This window comes from Chelonia mydas, chromosome 24, assembly GCF_015237465.2.
Source record: "Chelonia mydas isolate rCheMyd1 chromosome 24, rCheMyd1.pri.v2, whole genome shotgun sequence".
In the NCBI taxonomy this organism is placed as follows: Eukaryota; Metazoa; Chordata; order Testudines; family Cheloniidae; genus Chelonia; species Chelonia mydas.
The window spans coordinates 6,308,939-6,332,746 of NC_051264.2; the positions used below are offsets into that span (position 1 = coordinate 6,308,939).

At 57.3% G+C, this 23,808-nt stretch overlaps 1 protein-coding gene across 1 annotated transcript in view; it reads right to left on the reverse strand.

Annotated features, from left to right (window-relative positions):
• Positions 1-23,808, reverse strand: part of SV2A (synaptic vesicle glycoprotein 2A) — a 59,130-nt gene that overhangs the window by 21,642 nt on the left and 13,680 nt on the right. Inside the window, exons 2-7 of the mRNA XM_037883086.2 lie at positions 22,861-23,765; positions 7,957-8,137; positions 6,137-6,288; positions 3,659-3,792; positions 2,212-2,301; positions 617-727 (exon numbers count right to left, since the gene is read on the reverse strand). Of these exons, the coding sequence (XP_037739014.1) occupies positions 617-727; positions 2,212-2,301; positions 3,659-3,792; positions 6,137-6,288; positions 7,957-8,137; positions 22,861-23,449 (1,257 nt within the window). The 5' untranslated portion in view covers positions 23,450-23,765. The remainder of the gene's footprint in view (positions 1-616; positions 728-2,211; positions 2,302-3,658; positions 3,793-6,136; positions 6,289-7,956; positions 8,138-22,860; positions 23,766-23,808) is intronic.

The following is a 23,808-nucleotide window of genomic DNA, read 5'->3' on the forward strand; positions in this document are numbered from 1 at the left end:
GTGCTGGTCTGTGTGTTACAGGAGCCCCCAGCTGCAGTGCCACCAAAGACGCTCCCCCCAATACCCCCCTCGCCCAGGGAGCCAACGCCTGCCACACAGGGGCGGGGATGACCCCCCTCTTCTGGCTTGGAGAACGCTCGGCTGCGGGTTCAAATCCAGCCCGAATCACCCCCTGAGGGGACGGGGACCACATCCAGGTCGCCGTGGGACCAGTGCTCTCGGATCTCTGGGCACAGGAGCCGAGGGGCATCGGGGTCGTGACACACACCCGGCCCCGCGCTGGGCAAATCCCCTTCACTTTGCAAGGTGTCACTCAGCTTTGACCTCTGACCCCCGAAGAGTTGCCCTACAAGGCCTGCCAGGCTGTGAGCTTGCCTGGCACGTCCTGATAAAGCTGGTCATCTTGGGGGAGGGAGGACCCCGCTTCCCCCCAGGCCCCAGCACATAGGGCCAAGTGCCTCACATGGCTCTTGGCCGTGCTGGGGGAGTATTCTGGCTGGGTGGAGCCGTCCTCTGGCCTGAATCCAGCCCCGGTGTAGCTCAGACCAGGGGTGGAATTGGCCCCTGAGTTCCTGGGTTTATGACAAGGTCCTGGTCACCCAGGGGCCGGCCCTACCTGCTGCAAGAGGTTCAGGATCCGAACCATCCAGCGCCGGTACCAGGTGCTGGTGTCCAGCTGGATTTCAATCAGCTCGTCCTCCTGCTTGATGGTTTTGATGTGGGTGACCTGCGAGGCGGGAGGGAAGACGAGGTTACCGGCGGCGTGGGGCAGAATGGGGACGTTCCCCTGGCACAGGGTGGGGCCCGACGCCAGGCATGGCAGGACAAGGATAAAGCACAGGCCATAGGAAGCTCAGAAGGTGGAGACGTCAGCCGGTCCAGCCCCTCCAGCATGGGGCCTCGGACCAGCCGAAGACCCATCGCCCCGTGCCAGGGGAACTGGTGCCAGGTTGCACCCCAATCTCTGCCCCTGCCACTGCAGCAATGCAGACTGGAGAGTCGGGGCCTCACCTTACTGTCTCTGCAGTACTTCTCCTGCCCCCAAACACCCCGTCTCAACCCCCCGCCCCCTCTTCTGCTGCCCCGACAGTCCCCACGGCTCCCCACCCACCTTTCGCTGGCTCACTGGAAACACTAATCACACCAAATCCAAGCGGAGCACCTTGGGTCTTCTCCCCCACAGCCCCGCTCCTTTCCCTCCACCCCGCACGGCTTTGTGCCTCGCATTGGGAATGAATCTCCCCCTCTCACATCCTCCCTTGGTTCCCTCTCACCACCCCGCTCTGCCTTGATGCCGCAGACTCTTCACAGTCCAGCGCCCCCCCTACCTGAGCTGCCATGCCTTGCTTTGCCCCATCTACCGCAGCCGGGCAGCTCCTAGCAGCGGCAAACGCACCTCATCCTAGGGCTCAGATTCTCCCCGTCCGAGCCAATCCCGGCCTAGATGTTGGACGCTGGCCCGGCATGCCACGTCACGCTCTAGCAACTGGCCCATATAGAGAATAATGGCCTATTACTGCTACCAGCTAACGGAGTTACTCCTTTAGCTCAGGGGGGTGGGGTCCGGATCTGTGCTTTGGTGTGGAAGATGCCAGGTTCCAACCCTGCTGCGGGCCCATGGTGCAGGGCCTGTTATATTTATGGGGCGATAGAAATAATTTCAAACCAAAATAGCGTTAACAACCTCTGCACAGGGGGTGCCTATGCCACCAATGGCCCCATAGAGGCAGCTGGCACCATACTACCCTCACAATCCATGAGCGGGTTTTAGACTCTCAACCCCCCCAAGAGTTAGGGAAATGGCCTAGCGGATAGAGCACTGGGCTGGGACTCAGGAGACTCACGTTCTATTCCTGGCTTGCTGGGTGATTTGGGGCAAGTCGCTTCCCCGCTCTGTGCCTCAGTTTCCCCAGCTGTGAAATGGAGATAATGATACTGCTCTGCTGATGGAAAGAGCTAGGGATCATCGTCATTATTTACAGGTGGGGAACCCAGGCTCAGGGAGGGAGCGATTTGTCCAAACTCAGCAGCAGAGCCGGGAATAAAACCCAGGTCTCCTGACTCCCAGCCCAGAGCCTACTCACGACACCCTCCTCTGTCACCACCGACAAGCATTTTCCCTTGGCTCACCCCTCTTTCCTCTAGCCTAAAGGTCTCTCCTCTGCCCCAGGGGACCAGAGCAGCCAAGGGGAGCGACTGAGCGGCGCTTACCGAAAACACCCTCTCGGGGTGGCCCTTGGCTCGCATGTTGGTGTCGTGAACCTGCTTCAGCACCATCCAGGCCTCGTCGTGCTTCCCGTTCTGCAAGACAAAAGCCAAGGCCACTACTGACCCAGCTGCCAAGCAGCCCTGCAGGGGGCAGGCACCTGGGCTACTGCAACTCAGCCTTCAAGGGGCACCCCACTGCCCAATGCTTCCTGGCTGGAAGGGAGGTCAGCCATGCAGGAGATGCCCCTAAGAATTAGGGTCACCTAGGCCAGCTGTTCTCAACCAGGGGTCTGAAGCCCCCTGGGGGGCCCCCAAGCAGATTTCGGGGGGTCCGCCAAGCAGGGCTGGCATTAGACTCACTACAGCCCGGGTCAGAAAGCTGAAGCCCCCCCGGCTCCGAGCCCTGCCACCTGGGGCTGAAGCCGAAGCCTGAGCAACTTCGCTTCGTGGGGGCCCCCTGTGGCGTGTGGCCCCAGGCCACTGCCCTGCTTGCTACCCCCTAATGCCGGCCCTGGCTTTTATACAGGGGCGCTGGAACAGTGTGTACAGTGGGGGTGCTGAGAGCCACTGAACCAAACCGTAAACCCTGTCTATGATGGAAACCACTTCAAGCCAGGGGGTGCAGCTGCACCCCCAGCTCCCCTCGCTCCAGCGCCTGTGCTTTTATACGCAGTTGTGGCACGGGGGGGCCGTGGAGTTTTTATAGCATGTTGGGGGGGGCCTCAGAAAGAAAAAGGTAGAGAACCCCTGACCTAGGCACCCCACACCTCGTGACAGTGCTGGCCCACCTCTCAGACCAGGCCCTGAGCCAGATGTCGCCGCCCTCCAGGTATCATGCCCCACCGCTGCAGCCAGAATGGCCCTTCCTTCCCTGCACCCCCCGCTCCAGCCCTGCCCCACCTGTGCACGGGGGCATCGCCAAGAGTCGCCCAAGCAAACAGTATAGCCATGGGACACCCCCTGCTGCCAGCGGGCTCTAAGCACCATCCCTGCCCCAGGCTGCTGATTTGGTAACAAGTGCTGCGGGACTGACAGGTCCTGGATACAGGAGCCATCTCTTCATCCCCAGAGCTCATATGGAAGCACCAGCTTTCTGCATCGCCCCCATTCGGGGCAAAGGCGGGGGATTCAGTCCTGGGGCACCTGTTCAGGGCTGAGGCTGATGGATTCATTGCTAGGCCCAGGGCTGTGACCCCAAAGCCCCGTCTCAGATAGTCTCATCTGATGGCTGCTCCTGGCCCGTCTCTAGTTTCTACTGCAGGAGGTTGGAGCAGACCTGGAGGCCAGTTCAGCACCTGGTCCCCATACTCCAGAGCCAGCCTGTGCCCCCTTTCTGCCTTAGATCCGGCTGCATCCTAGCCCAGGGCCCCAAACGCGGACATGCACAGATGAGTCCTTTCTGACTCCCCCCCCCACCCCCCCCCGGCCAATCGAGCTGCACAGACTTTACCTCCAGGAAGAAGCGTGGGCTCTCGGGCATGGTGGTGAGAGCGCCGATGGCGAAGACGGAGGGGAAGGCGCAGACCAGGACAAAGACCCTCCAGCTGTGGAACTGGTAAGCGGAGCCCATCTGGAAACTCCAGCCTGGGGAACAGGATGGAGGCATGAGAGAAGAGGAGCGAAAAACAGGAGAGGAGGAGCGAGAAGTGGTAGAACTCAAGATAGCTACATCCAAAGCTGATTGCCGAGAGTCACAAAGGGATCTCCTTAAACGGGGTGACTGAGCAACAAAAGGGCAGATGAAATTCAGTGCGGATACATGCAAAATAAAGCACATTGGACAAACTAATCCCAACTATACAAACAAAATGATGGGGTCCAAATTAGCCGTTACCACTCACGGGAGAGATCTTGGAGTCATTGTGGATAGTTCTCTGAAAACCTCCGCTCAATGTGCAGCGGCCGTCAATAAAGCGAACAGAATATTAGGAACCGTCAGGAAAGGGATAGATAATAAGACAGAAACTATCATCGGGCTGCTATATAATTCCATGGTGCGCCCAACACCTTGAATACTGCGGGCAGTTCTGGTCACCCCATCTCAAAAAGACAGATTAGAATTGGAAAAGGTGCAGAGAAAGGCAACAAAAACGATTAGGGGAATAGAATGATTTCCATACGAGGAGAGACTATAAAGCCTGGGTCTGTTCAGCATAGAAAAGAGAGGACTAAGGGGGGATATGAGGGAGGTCTATAAAATCATGAATGGGAGAAAGTGACTAGGGAAGTGTTATTTACCCCTTCACCTGACGCAAGAACTAGGGGTCATCAGGTGAAATGAATAGGCAGCAGGTTTAAAACCAACATAAGGAAGTGCTACTTCACACAACACACAGTCAGCCCGTGGAACTCGTTGCCAGGGCATGTTGTGAAGGCCAAAACCACAGCCAGGTTCAAACAAGAATGAGATCAGTTCCCGGAGGATAAGTCCAGCAATGGCTGTTAGCCACGATGGTCAGGGACCAACCCCATGCTCAGGGTGTCCCTAAACCTCCGATTGCCAGAAGCATCTGGCACTGGCCATCGTCAGAGACAGGACACTGGGCTAGATGGACCACTGGTCTGGGCCAGTGTGACCATTCTTCAGTTCTTAGGTTCTTAAGTGGAGGAGCGTGGGGGGAGATTTCCACCCCGTCAGCAGCAGCTGCATCTTCATCTCCACTCCTGCCCCCTTCCTCCCTCCTCTACCTCCTTAGGGCTTCCCTGCCTACCCCCATTAAGCATCAGCACCCCCCCTTCCTGCACAGTGCCCTCGCCAACATGATCCCGATTCCCCCACCCAAGCCGTGGGCGTGGTCAGGAACTGGAAGAGTGTGGGAGGAGGAGAGGAGCTTGGGTCCCAGTGGCCGGCAGGCAGTGACTGACACCCCTAGAGCAGTCCAGACCCTGGCACTCAGGGGGTTAAATGCCACCCCAGACCGCCTGCTGCCCCAACACGCCCCCTTGGCAAGGGAATTTCTTTCCCAACTCTGTATCTTGCAATCAGTTCAGCCTAGTGCACATAACAAAGCCCCTGGTCCCACGCACAGGAGCCCTGGATGCTGTTAGCATCCACATCCCAGCCAGGGTACATCTCAGAGTCAGCTTTGGGGCCAGCGCCCCCTACACACATGCCCTCTGCTCCTGTATGACCAGTGTGGCCTGGCCCAGAGCAGGTGCAAGAGGGGAGTTCAGCCCCACCAGATGTCTCTGCTGAGGTTGCCAGCCTGAGGGTGTGAATGGCTGGGATGGCAAAACACAACCCATGCAGACAGCTAGACGGTGACAACTGGTGTGAACCAGAGTGGCAGGGGCTACAGAGCTAAAGCTGGTCCAAAAAATGTGGGGTTCCCCCCCTGGAAAATTTTGATTTTTCAGCAGAAATTTGAATACCAAAAGATTTTGATTCGGAAATGCCACTCTGGTGCCTCATGGGAGCTGTAGTTCGGGTGCCTTGTTCTCAATAGGCCAGGCTCCCTGACTGGACTACCTGTCCCATGATGCACCACAGTATCCCCCCGACTTGGAAAGGGGAGGTGGTGCATCTTCAGAAGCCCTAGCCATGGTGCATCATGGGAGATGGAGTCCAGCTCAGGAGTCCAGCACATAAAGGAAAATGGGGGACAGGAGGCACCCAAACTACAACTCCCATGATGCACCATGGTGCATTTCTAAATCAAAATGTTTCCACTTTGAGGCACTACAGGATTTTCTGAGGGAAGCAGACACTTCTTGCAAAAAAAAAATCATTTAGTAAAAAATCAATTTTTTTGGCAGAAAACAGTTTGGATGGAAAATTTTCAGCCATTCCTATCCATTGCCCATTACTACCATCCCCCGACCCACCCATTCTTTAACACAGTCTTTGCTGGAGCAAGAGGAGAGAAACGATGGTGGCTTTCCGAGCACAAGGGGGACGGGAGCACCAGCTGGCCCCTTTTTCTCTTACCATAGTGAGGGATGATGGCCCAAGCCATGGCTGATGCGTAGATGCCCCCAATCATCCAGAACATGCAGAGCCAGCTCAGGTGCTCGCCTCGCTTCTCCTGAGCTAGGAACTCCGAGAAGTAGGAGAAGACAATGGGGATTGAGCCCCCGATGCTGGGAAAGGGAGGAAGAAGACATGGATCAGAACAGCTTCCAGTAGGAGAGAGCCTGCAAGGGCTGGCAATCGTCATGCTTCAGGGCATAAACTCATTGCCAAATGGGAGGAGGGGGTCAGGAAGGACTCGTCTGCACCCTACTGCGAGGTGCCGAGGTTTTAACACCATCCTCTGAAGCCAGGAAAGCAGACCTGATGCACAATCAGCCTGATCCAAAATAGCAGCAGGTACTGGAGGATACCAAGTTAGATAGGCAGCAGGTGGAGCAGGTCATATACTGGGCTAGAGGAATTATGTGTTTGCTTAGGGCGGGGCGGTGGGGGGAAAAGAGATCCCAGACTGGAGGGATTCCCCATTACAGGCTCTTGTATTACATCCATTGCAGAGACACCAGGCCGGCCGGATTCCGGCACTGGGTCTGGACATTCCATTCCACAGCATTGGTTTTCTCAGCCACGGGGAAGCCTGCTCTTAATTACCTTAATTACCAGCAGATTTTTGCTGGCAGATTCCAGGCGGTGCTCCCTGAGAAGGGGAATTCAGAGGTACACGCGGCATTCGCATCTCAATTCATTACGGCACCTGCTTTCCTGCCCAGATGTGGGAGCTAGCTTGATCAGCAAAGTGGCAACTTAGTTTATAAACCCACTGGGAGAAGAGAGTTTAGGGTTTAGAGGAGGGGGAAGGGAGACAGGCTTCCTGGGTCCTATTTCTGGACCTGCTACTGATTTGCTGGGTGACCTCGGACAAGACACTTCAAGTCGCACCTTCCATATCAGTGGCCACCTTTGATCTCCCAGCTAGGCTCCTCCATCACCGTGAGCAGCGGGAATTCAAAGTGGGATCCTAACAGGGGACAGAGCCCCCTGGCTGAGCTGGTAGTTGCTGTGCTAAGATTGTCAGACAAAGGAGAGGGAGTGAGAATCTGGGCAGGATGTCCAAGGTGGAGCAGATGGAAAAGTATTATAGAATTTCCAGGGACATTTCCATTCCAGATCAAACCATTGGTCCATACAGTCTGGTATCTGCACCTCCTACCATCTCAGATCAAACCACTCATCTATACAGTCTGGTATCCCCACCTCCTCCCACCTCAGCTCAAACCACTGGTCCACAGTCTGGTATCCCCACCTCCTACCACCTCAGCTCAAACCATTGGTCCACAGTCTGGTATCCCCACCTCCTACCACCTCAGATCAGACCTTACTGGCATCCCGCCAGCTTCCACCCATTTGACCACTGGTCCATCTCTGCCAGTTTCCCACCATCTGCCATAGCATATCCAGCCTCTGGCCCATCTGCTATGGCCTCCCGACTGCCTCTCCGGTAGCAGCTCCGACTGCAGGTCTACCTAGCTCCCTCTCTTCGGATACCACCACTCACCCAGCACCCCAGACTAGACCATCCAACTTCTGACCTGGCCCAGAGGAGACCTCAGTGGCTCTAAAAGCTCCGGGGAATGGGTTTTCTACCCCACCTACAAACATGGTGCACAGAGACTGGAAATGGCTCAGGATCAGTTTCGATCCACCAGCCATGACGCGGGCAGAGGTGGACCTTCCCCTTGGCCCCTCGGGGACCGGATCCCATCTGAGGGCGTGAACACGCCACCCTCCTGGCAGAGCATCCAGGACGAGAGGGCTGGCTCCTGGCAGGCCTCCCTTACCCCACTCCGGAGAGCAGCCTGCAGAAGAGGAAGGTGCCGTAACCTTGCACGAAAGAGGAGAAGAAGGCGAAGACGCTGTTGACCGAGAGGGAGATGAGGAGGCACTGCTTCCGGCCGATCCGATCTGCCAGGCCGCCCCACAGGAACGCTCCCACCATCATGCCCAGGTAGACGATGAGGCCTGCAGGGACACAGCAGAGTGGCACCTGTCAGCAGTAATGCACAGGCCTGGAGCGCCCCCCACCCATACCCCAGCTGCAGTGCTCCCTCAAGGCTCAGCAGAGCACGTCCAGGCAGGGGCTGTGCGGCCGCCAACACCAAGCAGCAGGCGCTGGGGTGGAGCGCGGCAGGCGGGTAGGGCAACAGCTTCTAGGAGGCAGGCAGTGACAACGAGGGGAAGAAGAGTCAGGACTCCTGGGTTCCACACTCAACCCCGTGCTCTAAGCATTAGACCCCACGCTTCTCCCAGAGCTGGGGAGAGAACCCAGGAGCCCGGAGGCCCAGCCTCCCTGCTCTAACCACGAGACCCCACTCCCCTCCCAGAGCAGGGGAGAGAACCCAGCAGTCCTGCCACCCATGCTGCGTCTGAACCCCAAACCCAAGAAATTAGGAGCTCATAGGAAATGAAGATCCCTCTTTCCCGTAGTGTCCAGCCCATCACTCTTCTGGATGGTGGCTCTGTGTGGTTCCCAGTGCCCCCACCCCCCACCCGCCCCTCCAGCAAGGGCTGTGATCTCCCAAGTTGTCCCAGCAACCCGTGGCTAATTTCTTGCTGCACTTCTCTGCCGCTGGGGGATGGGGGCGCGAGGGGAGCCCTGCTCTCTGCCCCGGCTAACGGGACTGGCATGAGGGGCAGCCCTGGGCCACACGGGGCTCCCTCCAACCCACCGTGGGGCCCTGAGAGCCAGGCAGTTAGGGGGCTGCTGTAGCTGGGAGCAGGGCAGGGCAGAAGATGGGAAGGGAGGAAAGGGGGAAATGGGGAGCGATGTGCTACGGGGTACAGCTGAGCTGGGGGAGGGCAGAGCCCGGGGGGAAATAGGGGCCGCAGCGGGGACTGTGTCATGCTGCAGAACTGAACAGGGGGGTCGGCACAAGGGGGCAATGGGGGAGCAGAGGACACAGTGTCACACTTCAGGGCTGAGATGAGTGGGGGGGCGGGGCGGGGTTGAGTGCAGATGGAGATGGCGGGGAGGTTCCTGTGATGCTGCCAGGCTGAGTTGGGGGGCAGAGCATGGGGCAAATAAGGGTGCCGGGGGGACCATGTCAGGCTGCAGGGCTGAGCTCAGGGGGAGCTTGGAGGGAGCAGGGGGGACAGTGTCACGCTGCAGGGTTGAGTTGGGGGGCAGAGCACATGGGTGCAAGGGGGTGTCCCTATAATGTTGCAGGGTAGGGGTGAGCACAGGGGAAGACGGGGGCATGGGGGGGGCAGTTGTGTCGCAGTGCGGCTCTGAGCCGCCGAAGTACAGAGGGGAAACGAATCCCTTCACCCCCAGCCTCTGATCCTGACATGGCGGGGGGGGGCGGGGACTCCGAAGCGGCACGTTCACACCCCAGCGACCAGCAGCTTTCGACCTGCGTGATTAGCACGATCCTGATCCCTCATCCCGGGGATTTCACGGCCCATCGGGCAGCTAAAGCCGAGAGGGCTAACTCGGCCCCCCGCAGCCACCCGGGCTTGTCGGCCTAGCCCGGGGGAGAGAAACATCCTCCCGCCTACGCAGGCCAGACCCTCATCGGCGTCATGCCCAGCTCCTCTCCCCGCGAGCGGCCTGAGGCGAGGACGAACCCGCCTCCCCCTACGCTGAGTCACTCCTCCCTGGAGGCTGGCGGGCTCTCCCGGACCCCCACCGCCGTGCCCTTCACGTCACTTTCAGGAGATGCCGCGGCTGCCCCACAGCAGGGGATCTCGCCAAATCCTGCACGGTCAATCCAGGGGACGCTGCCCAAGGCGGACACACGGCAAGCGCGGGCGGCTGCTGCTTGCCAGGTCACTGCCCGTGGCGAGCCAGAGCCCAGATTCTCCCTCCAGTGACGTGCCCCTCAGTTCTCCCGGCCTGGAATCACTCACACCCCCACCAGGCAGCTACTCCCAGGATTTAACTTCTAATGAAATTCAAGCAATTTTTTTTACGATCCTAACTGATGCAGCAAGCCCAAAGGCGCCGGGGCTATGAACTGCCAAGCCTAGAGGCACCAGCCCTGGCCCAAATTAAGCACTGGCTGCTCCTGCAATTTTTTTTACGTTCCTAACTGATGCAGCAGGCCCAGAGGCGCTGGGGCTATGAACTGCCAAGCCTAGAGGCACCAGCCCTGGCCCAAATTAAGCACTGGCTGCTCCTGTGGAACAAGCCACCTATCACCCAGGCGGCACCCAGACAGCGGGCTGAAGGCAACCTACGGAGTCTGCATGGGCTCCTGGGGAGGTCGCTGGCCTACGTCCTATTCCTGGTCTGCTGCTGACCTGCTGGGTGACTTTCGCCAAGTCAATTCCCCAATGCAAGGGCACAAGGGCAAAACCAATTTTCCAGCCACAAAATGCATTCTCCAAGCCCCACGGGACAGTCAGCGTTAATTGTCTTGTATCACGGCAGCGACTGGGAGCCCCAGTCATGGGCCAGGGCCCTATGGTGGTAGGTGCTGTACAAACCCAGAACAAAGAGACAGTCCCTGCCCCCAAGGAGCTTGCACTCTAAGTATAAGCAAGAGACACCAGATGGAGGCAAAACAATGAGGTAACTTTGAGCCTGTGACTATTAGCAATAAATCACTCAAGCTGGTGTAACAACTTTACCATGTCTGAATTCCAGGCTACAGACATAAAACCATCCACGAAACATGAAAAAACCAGAGAGCATCACCAAGGCTGGTGGCAGGCGGGGTCATCAGGACTGGGATGTAGTGGGTTGGGGACTGTATTGGGGAAAGATGGACTCAGAAAGAGACTTAAAGGCCATAGTGGAGAACCAGCTGCAAGATGGTGGTTACGAGAGAAAATGCAATCCTTGGATGGATAATCTGGAGAATACTCAGCAGATGCAGAGACGTGTTATCACCATTGTATACGGCATTAGTGAGACCATCAGCCAATACTAGTACTGGGGAAAATTTTCCGTCTGAAATTGTTTCAGGATCAAAAAAATCCGCATTTTTTCGTCAACCAAAACATTTTTGTGAATTTGTATCAAATTCATTGAATTGTTCCAATCAACCCTGCCCCCCCCAAAAAAATCCCCCCAAATTTTGAAATGTTTCATTTCCACATTTTTGAAGCAAAACTTTTCAATTTTTCAATTCAAAACGATTTTCCATTTCAAGTTTTACTTCAATTTTAGCTTTTTAAAAAAAAGGTTAAAGAACTCAAAACCCACCCAAAATGAGTTGAACGGATCATTTCATTCGAAAAAATAATCTGAAAAATTTTCATTCTGGGGCAACCTGACACTGTTCCCTGCCCCCTTCCCAAATTTTTCAGTTTCAGACACTGTAGATCAGTTCTTTGCACAGAGCTGCTGGATACTGGGGCCAGTCCTGGTGTCCGCACTTCAACAAGGATGTTGATAAATTGGAAAGGGTTTGGAAGAGAGCTACAAGAATGATCTGAGGCCTGGAAAACCTGCCTCACAGCAAGAGTGTCAAGACACTGTAGCTATACTGACCTAATCCCCAATGTAGACACATCTAGGGTGACGGATGAATGCTTCCATCAACCAAGCTACCATTGCTCATGGAGGTGGTGTTCCTACACCAGTGGAAAAACCCCTTCCATTGCTTCAGGTCTACACTATGGGGTTATGCCAACAGAGCCTGGCATCGTAGCTGTGCCAGGATAGTCCCCATAGTGTAGACACGGCCTGAAGCTAGATAAATGCAGACTAGAAATAAGGTGCAAATTTTTCAACAGTGAGGGGGATGAACCCCAGGAACACCACATGTAGGGACGTGGGGGATTTTCCATCACTTGGGTCTTTACATGCATAGATTCCAAGGCCAGAAGGGACCACTGTGATCATCTAGTCTGACCTCCTGGATAAAACCTGCCACAGAATTGCTCCAAAATAATTCCTAGAGCAGATCTTGTAGAAAAACATCTCATCCGGGTTTAAAAATGGCCTGTGATGGAGAATCCACCACAACCCTGGATGAGTTGTTCCAAGGGTTAATTACTCTGCCTGTTAAAAACATTCACCTTATTTCCAGTCTGAATTTGTCTAGCTTTAGCTTCCAGCCATTGGCTCATGTTAGACCTTCCTCTGCCAGACTGAAGAGCCCATTATCAAGTATTTGTTCCCCACTTAGGTGCCTATAGACTGTGATCAGCTCACCCCTTAACGGTCTCTTTGTTAAGCTAAATAGATTCAGCTCATTGAGCCTATCACTACAAGCCAGGTTTTCTAATCTTTTAAATCACTCTCGTGGCTCTTCTCTGAACCCTCTCTGAGCTACCAACATCCTTCCAGATTGGCCATCTCTTTCTCAGAGACACATTCTAGCTCAACCAGACGTTACGGGCTCCATGCAGGAATTGCTCGGGGAGGTTCTCCAGGCTGTGCTATTCAGGAGGGCAGACGAGATGATCAGAACGGACCCTTCTCGCCTGAAAATTGACACATTCAACAGAACTGACCCAGTCTGAACTCCCTGACCTTTCCAGAGGAGCTTTCATCTCAAAAGGAAACCCAAAGCTATGGCCCCAACCCGGCAATCAATCCACGCAGGCAGATCTGAGGATGGGTCTGTCCGGGCTCAAGGACTGGATTGCAGGACCAGTCACCCTTGCAACAGAGTGACAACGGAAAGACGCCTGCAACCCCAGGACTCCCCTTTTACACCAGTGTATTCATGGGGAGAATGAGGCTGCTGCTCTTTGGACCAAACCGGTGTCGGGACGTAGAGCAGGCGCTCTCGATGTCTGCAGACACCAGAGGGATCAGTACTAGCTCGAGCTGTCCACATCCCACATCCCTCCACCCTAATCCTGCTCCTGAGAATCAGTGGGAAACCTGTACAAAGCCTGCCAACTTCAGCACAGGCACCCATGCCCTACCCTAAAGATCACGCCTTAAAACAGCGTCTGTGATGCCTTGATCCTTCTCCAGCCCACGCAGCAGCTGGTGGCTCCAGCTGGAAGACTGGGTCCCCAAGGGGACTGCACTGGCCCAGAAGGTGAACCCTGTAGGGCAGGCTTAGAGCATGGCCATGACGGGCTGTATTCAGGGGACGCTCACCCCAATGCCTATCCTAGTTGCATGCATAGGAGGAGCTGGTCTCTGGGCTGGTCAATCCAGCCCTTTCCCCAGTGCTGAATCCACTTAAAACACGGAGAAAATTGCCCAACGAGAAATCATAACCCAGCCTTGACGAGGAGACAAAGTCCAGATGGGGTCCTGGGCTGGAAGAACTGGCTTATTGGCGGGGTGGGAAGCCAGCCACCACAGCAAAGTAGTGGAGTGCCGGGAGGCAGAGCGCACGCAGAGGAGAAGCAGCTATTTTTATCCTGCCTTTCATTTCAATTTGAGCTGCAGTCACAGGGCCATGCATCAGCATGATACAAGGTGACAGGCCCCATGGAAGAGCAAAGAGCCACAACGATTTTCTTCTGGACAGATTGGGGGGGATTCGGGGCAGGGGGCATATGGGGCAAGGGGGCATCTGCATTTCCAAATGGAGCCAGGAAGAACCGTATGCCTCCAGCGATCAAGCGTACAGCTGGCAGGAGCCAAGCAGCTTTGGGACCAGGGAGCCTGATTAATAGTCATGCCCTTCCCACACTTGGGACAGGGGGGTAAGAGAGCTCCTAAGCCCCCTTATGTCCCCCCCTCTATATTCTGGGTCATGCAAGCTTCTGTCCAACCCCTGGTGTAAATTACAGCAGCCTTGGGGCTGCTCTAACTCACATTCTGTTTCCCATAGGAATCAAAAGGATACCCATAATGCTGTGCTCTCTAGCCACACCACTAATCCACGCCCATGCCAGGGGCTGGGAACAGGGCAGGTGCAAGGCCCGTATGCCAGCTCTGCACCAGCTGGGGAGGCCTCTGCAAGGGGGTAGGATCCTCAGAGGGCTGTTTCCACCCCCTTTGTGCTGCCGGAGTGTGACTAGGGGTATGTCTATGCAGCAGAGGCGTGAGCTTTGATCTAGCTGGCTCGGGTACCAATAGCAGGGAAGCTGCAGAAACACAGGGTACGGCCTAGGCTAGCCATCCGAGCAAGGAGCCAGGGTACTGGAGTGGGCTTGAACCGAAGGCCAGGCTGCTGTGGTTGCACAGCTATTGGTACTCAGGCTGGCAAGATGGAAGCTAGCTCAGACCACACCCCATGACTGCAGCACAGACGTACAGTACCCTGAGAATCAGGGCCAGAGACATTAGAGATGGAACGACCTGGCAGAACCTCGAGGCTGGTGCAGGATTGTTCTGTAGAGGCATTTTCCAGCAGATTGTCCAGTCTGCTCCCACCCTCCCACTTGTTTCAGCCAGAAACTTTCCTCCACCTGGCGCCATCCCATTGAACTCAAGGCTGGGGGGTCACACAAGGAGAGCAGAGCTTGCCCTTCCATTCAACCCTAAAGGAAGAGGTTGTGCTTGTCTGCCCGGCCTTGGTTTGTTTCCTTCAGGAGCAGCCTTTGGTGCCCATGCTGCAGGGATGTCGATTCGCTGCGAGCTCTCAGCTCTGTGCCCCAGGAGCAAATCTCCCATCTTAGATTGTTAGCCCTTTGCGGTAGGGCTCAGCTCTTTGTTATGTGCCTGTACAGTGCCCCGCATGGGGGGGTGTGAAGTGTCCCAGGCCACAGCCCGTACAGCACCCCACACAATAGGGATCCATGACTGTGGCTCCTAGATACTACCACAATATAAACAGTAAATAATCAAACGGCTGGCACAGGGGATGGGACATGGGGACTGTCCCCTCTCAGCCACCCTTTTCCTCCAGCAGCAGGATCCAGAGATGGCGCAGCGGGGGGCCTTCTCTCCGCCCCCCCATTGCTGCATCCCACTCATGTCCCATCTGGTTCCTCCACCACTGGCCCTGGGGTCTGTCCTCCCCCCACCCCACTTGCTGCTTGGAAGCAGCGTATTGCTCCCAGCTGCCAGATCCACCTGGAAGTCTCCAGGCTGATGGGGCCCAGCTCCCACTGCAGAATACACACGCCGGCCAGAGCAGGACTCATGAGGCCCATCTCCCCCTTCATGCCAGGGAAACCCAGCTGCATTGCCCTGCATAGGATTCAAAGTGAACATGACCTGTGCTGATCCTCTACTGTATCCTCCAAGAAGCTTGCAATACGGCCCCATGCCCCGCCCAGTGTGCAAGGCTCCACCGACTACCCCCTTGCTTCACAGGTTCCCCCGGGGCTCAGTCCGTAGCAGCCCCTGTGCTCAGTAGTTTGACCTGCCGCGGGATCCCCATGGCCCTGCATGCTGCACTGAGCACTGGCACGGGAGGCACTCTGGTTTCCAACGGCTGCCTGGCGCCGCCACCACGATGGAGTCCTGGAGGATCCAAACCAGGAGCAGCCAAGGGCTGAATAGGCAGATTCTTCCTTCTCGCCCCCTGGCTCCTCCACCAATCCAGCTCCAAACTCCCGCACATCCTGGTTTACTGCTGAGAAGTGCAGGGGCTCCCCTCTCTCCAGCTCCATTTCCTCTAACCCGTCCATTCAAGCCCTTGGAGCCTTTAAGCGCAAGGCAGCTGTTCAGGGTCCTGGTTCCCCTACTTACACCGGGGCAAAGCCACGTGTGACGATAGTGCCCCTGGCACCGCCTTGCCCAGGCCATGGCGTCGAAGGGAAGGGCCCCGTGGTCAAGTGGCCCCGTTGGAAGTCTCCCAACCAGATTCCGATGCCACTTAAGCCTGCTGAGCTCACAACAGCTGCCAAGGGCGCGGCCCCAGGTGGGACCCGGGCGCAGAACCAGCCAGCTCTGCGGGGCTCACAAGAGAGATCGCCGGTCTGCAAGTGGCCAGTCCTCCGCGTCCCGTGAGCTCGGAGTAGTAACAAACCCACTGGCTTTATCGGTCATGCTTATGTTTGAATTCAGCACTGGCAAGCACCGCAGCGTGGCATCCCAACACCACTCTGCCCTGCAGCTGGCACGGAGGAGCTCTTCGACACTGACAGAGGTGCCCCCCAAACCCCACCAGAGTTGGGGGCTCAGAAATGGGGGAGGGGGAACAAACCACTCTTTTTTTTTATGCACAGCCTCCCTAAAGACAAACACTACGCTGGTCGCCAGTAACAGCCCCCAGCCACCTCAGCTGCGCTTGGGGCTACGGGGTAACCGTTCCTGCAGCATACTGGGGTACAGCAAGTAAAGCGAGGAGAGGAGGGAGACACGCAGGGAAAACGTGAGTTAGAAGCAGAACGGTTTCCAAGCAGTGTGTCTGCGGCTCCCCCCCCGCGCCCCCCTCCGAGCACATTCAGCCAGAGCTCCAAGATCCCCCAGCGCACAGGCTCCGAGAGCGATGGTGGAAGTGGAGTTGATCTGACGCTTTGCAGAAACAGCTCCCAGCCTTCCCCCCACCACGCTCAGAAGACAGACAGTGTCCTGACCGCGCCCCTGACTCAGGCCCTTTCATTGGAGAGGCGGCTGGACAGGGGGGGCATGAGAGATGGGCCTTTTCCGGGAAGCCGGAAGGATCAGTGAGGGAGGCAGAGAATAAAGCCAGACTCTCCTGTAACGAGATGTGCAGACCCAGTGCAAAGCTCAGGAAGGAAATGCTCAGGCTGCTGCTAAGGGTGCTGGGGGAAAGAGAGGAGCCGATGAGGGAAAATGCCAGTGACTGGCAGCCTCATGGTTACAGGCGGATGGCTTATCAAAGGGGGAGACCCTGAAGCCTAAGGAATTAGTCCTCAGGATGTGCAGACAGCCAGGCATGGGCCAGGATTGGGGCTGTTATCAGAACACGTGTCCTGGGAACCGTGGGCGGCGAGGGAACTGCAGTTATTAGACCTGGGGTGAGCCAGAGACTGGACTCCTGGGTTCTATTCCCAGCTCTGGGAGGGGAGTGGGACCAAGGAGAGAGGCCCAAGCAAATCGCACTGAATTAGCAGCTAGACATTCCTGGCAACTGCTGCCAGACAGGGTCCTTCCAGAGTTCACGCTGGGCACCGCCAGCGTGAGTTCAGCAAAAGGGCTGGAGTCCTGTGGGGATGGGGAGCGCAGGGCAGAGCGAGGAGCTTCCCTGACAAACCACTCTGCAGCCCAGATCCTGTCAGTGCAAGTGACTGTCCGCATAATGCCCTGGGAGGGGCAACATGAGGGGCCGGGCCGGCCAAACCCTAATGGGAATCAGCCTCCCGCACAGCTGGGCACGGCCTCGTGGTTCCACACAGACACAAGCATGTTCCCCTGGCCCCTGGCACGGGCACACACATGCCTCCCCACACTTATCCCTCCAAGTGTGCTCATCCTACACACCCTGCCCAGGTGCTCGTCTTGCACACACCCCCATGCACGCGCACTCCTGCCCTGCCCCACGCATGCACGGGGCCAGCAACAGCTCTCCCAGCTGGGGATCTCCAGAGGGGAAGCTGCAGAGGGCCACACCAAGCAGTGACCAAGCAGCTCCTGGGGTCGGGGCCGGGGGAATGGGGAGAAGGCGCTTTGCACACTCAGGCCCGGGATAGGCATGGTCAAGAGTCAGCCCTGCTGTCGTATGGCGATGCCTGCATGCGATGAGTTTGCTGGGGCTCGTTCTAGTTCCTAGCAGGACAGGGAGGTCCCCCACTCAGAGCCCTTGGGCAGACGGAGTACGCAGACAGGCCGAGGATTGAAAGGGCCATGGAGACTAAGCGCCCCGCAAGTGGGAGATGGGGGGGCTCCCTCCCCGGTCTTCATGGCTCTTTCAAGGGGGGGTAGCTCCCGCTCGGGGCTGTGACGGGCCATGCTCGAGGTGGGAGGGGGAGCGAGCTTTGCCGCAGTGCAGCCTGCACCTGCTCAAATCGCCACATGCCGGGGGTGTCGATCCTGTGCCTGCCTCTAGCACAAAACTTGCTTGAAATCCAGGCTCCTCTGGGCCTTCCCCGGGTTCCCAAACACCTGCTCTCCCCTCTCTCCCCAATTATAGCAGCCCCACCCCTTCACTTCTCTTCTCCGCAGCCGTTCAGGCAAGATTTTCTCCTGCTTGCTTTCATTTGGATTTAATTCCCACTAAGCTCTTTGCGGCAGTGCCGAAGCCTGGAGGGGCTGTCAGTGGTGCAGGGAGATAAGCTGGGGGCCCGTTCACATTGGCTAAATTATGCCGGTATTCGAGGACGGCAGGGGAAGGAGGACGACGACGCAGGGGGGAGTCACCGACTGTCACTGCCGGCCGGGAGCTCTTGCCCGCCGCAGCATCCAAAGGGATTTCAGAGCATGAGCCACCCCTAGCTACAAATCCAGCTCCCCACCCGCTATTTCCAGCTCGGTTCTACCAAGCAAGGCGCTTGCCTGAGCCCTTCGCTGTCATTAGCCTCACTATTATCCATCTGGGAGACAGAGTCAGGTTAGGAAAGCAGTGAGGTCTAGTGGAGAGATCATTCGCCAGCAATCCGGGTGCGAATCCCACCTGGGCTACAGGCCTGTTGGGTGACGCAAGAGGTCTGGTCTACATCCCAGCCGCTGAGCAAATCCTACAGGGCATCAGCCTCTTACATGGCTTCTTTGCGCCTCAGTTTCCCCCTCTAGTCTGATTTCCTGTATATCACAGGCCAGGGAGCGGCTCCAAAATAATTCTGAGAGCAGATCTTTTAGGAGAAACAGTAGCACAGCCAGGAATAGAACCCAGGAGTCCTGACTCCCCAAATAACCCTGCTCTCCCCACTAGATCCCATTCCCTCTCAGACTATAACCCTGCAGTCCTGACTTCCAGACCCAGGCTCTAACCGCAGTTTGACTTTCAAGAGTCCTCCTGACACTCCATGGAGCAGCACCTCATCTCACCAGCTACTTGCCTGGTCATTGGCCTTGCTCAACTACTGGAGACAAACAGAACTTAAAAAACAAAAATGAAACGGGGGGCAGCAGCTGACAGGTGCCATGGGTGAGGGCTGCAGCCTCCACAGACCTGGCTATGAATCCTAGCTACCAGCACCAGAAAAGAAAAACAAAAAAAGGGCCATAAAGACTGAAGTCCACTCTCATCCCTCGCAGGACAAGGCTAGGGCATCAGGGTATTGATCTGGCTGCACCTCACAGTCCACCGGGGATTTATCCTACATGGGGTTGGGATGGAAAGACATGGGCTGAGCTGGGGAGTCTGGGGGAAGCCTAGGGCTGGAACAGCAGGGGGCTGCAGGTTGGGATTGAGGGGCACCCAGGCCCCTGACTCTAACCACTAGACCCCACTGCCCTCCCAGAGCGGCGACTAGAACCCAGGAGTCCTGGGGTTCCTGGTCCCTTCCTGCTCTCCCCACTAGACCACTCTCCCTCTCACAGCCCGCCCTCGAAGGAAGCGAGGGGGATGAACCCTTCCCCAGTTACTGAACCTAGACTTAAAGGCACGAGAACTCCCTCGCCCCGGGCTCCCTGGGCTCCAGCCCATGCTCTGCTTCGCCAGCTGTAACACTCCCGGGGGGGGAGCAGTACTTCATTTAAAGCTCTGCTGTCTCCGGCCGTCACATCAACCCAACAGCGCTCGACCCTTCGGCCAGCGCTCTGCCCCTCACTAGGGAGAGGCAGCTACTGACCAGGCCTGTATGGAACAGGATCCCCCACCCCAGGCTGCCCCCTCCCTCCCAAGCCAGGAGCCTTCCTTATAGCCAGGGCCAGCATAAAGGAATCTGGGAGGCAGCAAAGGACAGCATATCAGGCAGCAGAGCTGCTCGAGAGGAAGGCCGGCCTATTGGTTAGGGCTCCAGCCCTAACCCTCAAGAGGCCCGCATTCAAGTCCCGGCTCTGCCAGCAACTTGCTGCGTGACTTTGGGCAAGTCACTTGCTGCTCTGTGCCTCAGTTTCCCCACCTGTAACTATGGCTCACAGGGGGTTGGGAGGACCAGTCCTTTCATGACTGAGGCACGGATACACTATGGTGGCGAGGGTCAGGCAGAGCCCTGCCCGCACAGGTTCCACTGCTCCTTCAACTCCTGTGCTGCAGACAGTTGGCCCTGGGGTTCTGGTCTAAGCTCTAGAAGGGGAGTAGGGGCAAGTGGTTTCCGCAGAGGACTGGGTGTCAGGATTCCTGGCTTCTACTCCCAGCTCCTTCACCAATTTGCTAGGTGACCTAGGGCAAGTTGCCACCTCAATATCTGCCTCAGTTTCCCCATGTGTAAAGCAGAGATAACGATACAGACCCATCTCCTGGGGAGGCTTATTCTGGAGGGACAGCGCAGCCTTAGTCCCCCAGGGACCTACCCAGAACCCTTCCCTAGGGGGCAAGGGGCTTCCTCTCCTGGCTCCTAGGTTACGGCAGCGCTACCTGCCTTGTATCCCTGCCTGCCTGCTCTGGGAAGGCAACACCGCATCCCCCAGAGGAGATGGCGACCGGGGTGCAGCTCTGACAGCAGCAAGGATGGCTGCACTAACCAGGGACGGAGCCCTCTCACCCCTCCAAAGGCACGGACATGGAGGGAGATCTGGGATCTCAGTCTGGGCTGAAGAGAAAATCAACAGCCCAAAAGAGCCGCTAGCCACCTCCGTACAACCCAAATGCAAAGGCCTGGTCCAGGCGGGGATGCTGTCATACCCAGCTCGGGGGTGGGGGGCGTCCCCTGAAACAGCCTCCCGGGGGGGGGGCTCAGGAGCTGCACCCCCTTCCCCCACACAGCTGGGGCATGCTGTCTCTACCTGCTAGGGGACACTGCCTCCAAGGGGAAGCCAGTGCATCCTCCCTGCCCGTGCCCTCTGGTCTTGGAGCCGGGGGCTGCTAGCCAAGAATCTTGCAGCGGATTCAGCTGTGGACCAAAAGCCCCTCCAGACTCCAATGCTCTAGTTAGCCAGAGATGCGGCAGCAGGACACAGGTAGCCCCCACCCCTCAGGGCTCCCCAGCCACACTGCCAGAGTCAGAGGGCCGGGGTGGGCTGTTGGCTCTGTCTGGGACGTTCACTCCTCAGGCTGCGTGGCGAGGAGGGCCTGTGGGCCACAGAGGAGGCTCTCCCACCTCAGGCAGCAGACACTCTAGGTGGTGGTGGTGGGGGGGTGCCGGTTCCTCCCAAGCTGGACCAAATCTACAAGTTATTGATATTGGTCCGTCCTCTCCCTCCCCCGCCGCCCCTCACAGCTTCCCTGGGCCTGCGTCTCCCAGCTGCACTGGCCTTTCCCACCGGGCTCCCGTCACGCGGGCACCAGCACTGACTCAGCAGGAAGCAAAGCCGCAGGGACCCACTCGGGAGAGAGCCAGGTGCCAGACAGCTAGTTCCCGAGAGCCCATCTTCATGGCCGTGCAGGGGTTGGGAGGAGAGCTGCCAGCCTTTAGCCACTGGGACGGACAGTCAGGGACACACAACGGACTCAGGACAGAGCGGGCATGTCTCAAAGCCGAGGGAGGGGCTGAGATTCAGGACTCCTGGGTTCCAATCCCAATTCTGGGAGGAGTGCGAGGTCTAGTGGTTAGAGCAGCACCCCTACGTCCTATTCCCAGCTCTCTAACTAACTGTGTGCGAGACCCAAGTCATTTCACTTTGCTGCTTCCCAGGGGAAGGATATTGACCAGCCTTAGGGGACGGATCACGGGGCCTGACCTGCAAGACACTTTGAGATTCTCCTGCAAAGAGGTGAAGAGCCGTGACAAACCAAATCCAGGACTACCAAGGACTTGGTGGATTTCAATAAGGCACAGGGCAGATAGAACTCAACCTCCCACCCCAAAAACCAAGTCCCTGCCTCTTTCGAACCCCCGTCAGCTGTTAGCAGTACAGGGGCTATGAGACAGAGCTTGGGAGATCCGATTCCATCTGCCAGAGAGCAGTGGCATGCCTCAGACACACACACACACAGCAGCTCATGAGCTGCTGCAGAAATCACATGAGCCAAAAATGAAAACCCCCATTGGAGGGGCGGGAGGAGGGTACAATGCACCTACTGGGAAAGCAATTTGCAGGACTCTTGTGGAGAAAGTCTACCCTGGGTTCACACAGCACAGCCAGGGCAGAAACCCCAGTTGCCATGTGCTAGGGGAGAGGCAGTGAAAGCTGCTTGAGCCTCTCCCAGCTTTCCAAGGTGGCCTGCAGCCATGGGCCAAAAGAAAAACACAAATTGCAGACTGATCGGGGCCCGGATCCCATTCTGGCCATGCCCTGTGTGCACGGTGGGTTCAATCTGTGTTATTAAACCAACAGGGGTCTGCCTGGGGCTGGGAGCCACTTTTACGACTTTTGCCCCCAACAGCATGGTACAGAGCTGCAGCACACCAGTTGAGAGCCCAGAAGGGAGAATAATCTGAACCCACACTCGGAGCCAGCGTCCTCCCCATTTTGGTGGAAGTGCAACTCGGGGCTTCTGCAAAACCCCATCCGCTATCCCACTGCACACACCAATTACTCTAATCTCATAGGAGCTTGGGACAGGGAGGGGGCTCTCTGCACACAAAATCCTGAGCCTTGCAGGTGGTGGTGGTGGTGGGCAGACCCAACTGAAAGGCTTTGTAGCCAGCAGGGCTCCCCAAAAAGTTGGCTTGAACCGGCAATGCGCTAACCGTGAGAGTGCTGTGCACTCAAAATGACTGCGTCACCCACAGCAGAGCACTCCCACGTGCATTTGGGAGCAGGACACCAAGAGGGGAGGGGGATGCCAAACTAACTTTCAGCTCACGAGGACCCCCCTCCACACCGAGCCAAAGGGAGTGCCTATATCTCCCTGCCTCCCTTCCCAACATGCACTGCTTCGGGCCTATGGTGGCTAGGCTCCCTCCGGGAACACGATCCCCCAGAATGCTTCTTTCCCCTTCGAGGGTCAGCATCCCCCCTCCCTCCTGGCATCCCAAGGACTTACCCAGCATGCCTTTGTTGGAGTCTGACAAGCACATGTCCTTCTCGGCGCTAGGGAGGACAAAGCCCACCACGAAGACCTCCACGCCATCGGCCATGAGGGCCAGCCCCAGCACAAAGTAGAGCGTCCACTGGAAGCGCCCGTGGCCGCACTCCTGCAGGATGAGCTCGTACTGCTGGGCCAGCTCCTCCTTGTCCTTCTTCTTGTCCCCTTCCAGGTCCTCGAAGTCTCTGAACTCGCTCACCACCTGCTGGTTGTCGGCCAGGTGGTCCCCGGCCTTCAGGGACTCATTGCGGGGGATGCCCTGGTACTCGCCCTCGTAGATCTCGTCGTCCTCGTCGTGCCCTTCGGTGGCATCGCTGGAGGCCCCTTCCTCATCATTGGCCGACTCGCCGCGGTAATAGCCATCCTGGGGCTGGTAATCCTCCTCATCATCATCCTCCTCGAAGCGGGAGTAGGAGCGCTTGGTGTATTCATCCTGCATGCGATCCACGCCCTTGCCCATCTTCTTGGTGGCATGCTTCTTCACCTCCTTGGCAATGTCCTTTGCCCCTCGGATGAAGGCCGTGCGGTCCCTGAACCCCTCATCCATGGCTCTGCCCTGGCCGACGCTCCGCCTTCAGATCTCACAGGCGTGAGGAAGAAGAGGATGGGAACCGCCTTTGACGAGGGGCGGGGGGTGGAGGGCAGGTCTTCCTGGATGAGCAAGCAGGGCCCCTCCCCGTATCCTCAGACCAGGGGGCAGCGGTGGGAATCTTCGGCGGGCAAGGAGGACGCGGCTTTCCAAAGGCGGCCGATCGAGGTCACTGAACCGCGACCCATTCGCTTAATCCAGGCTTGAGACACCGGAGCAGCCAGGCAGGTCGATTGGGCGATTCTCCCTTGGGCGGCACTAGATGGAGACGGTCCTGGGAGGGGGAACAAACACAGAGGGGGGCGTTATCAGGCAGG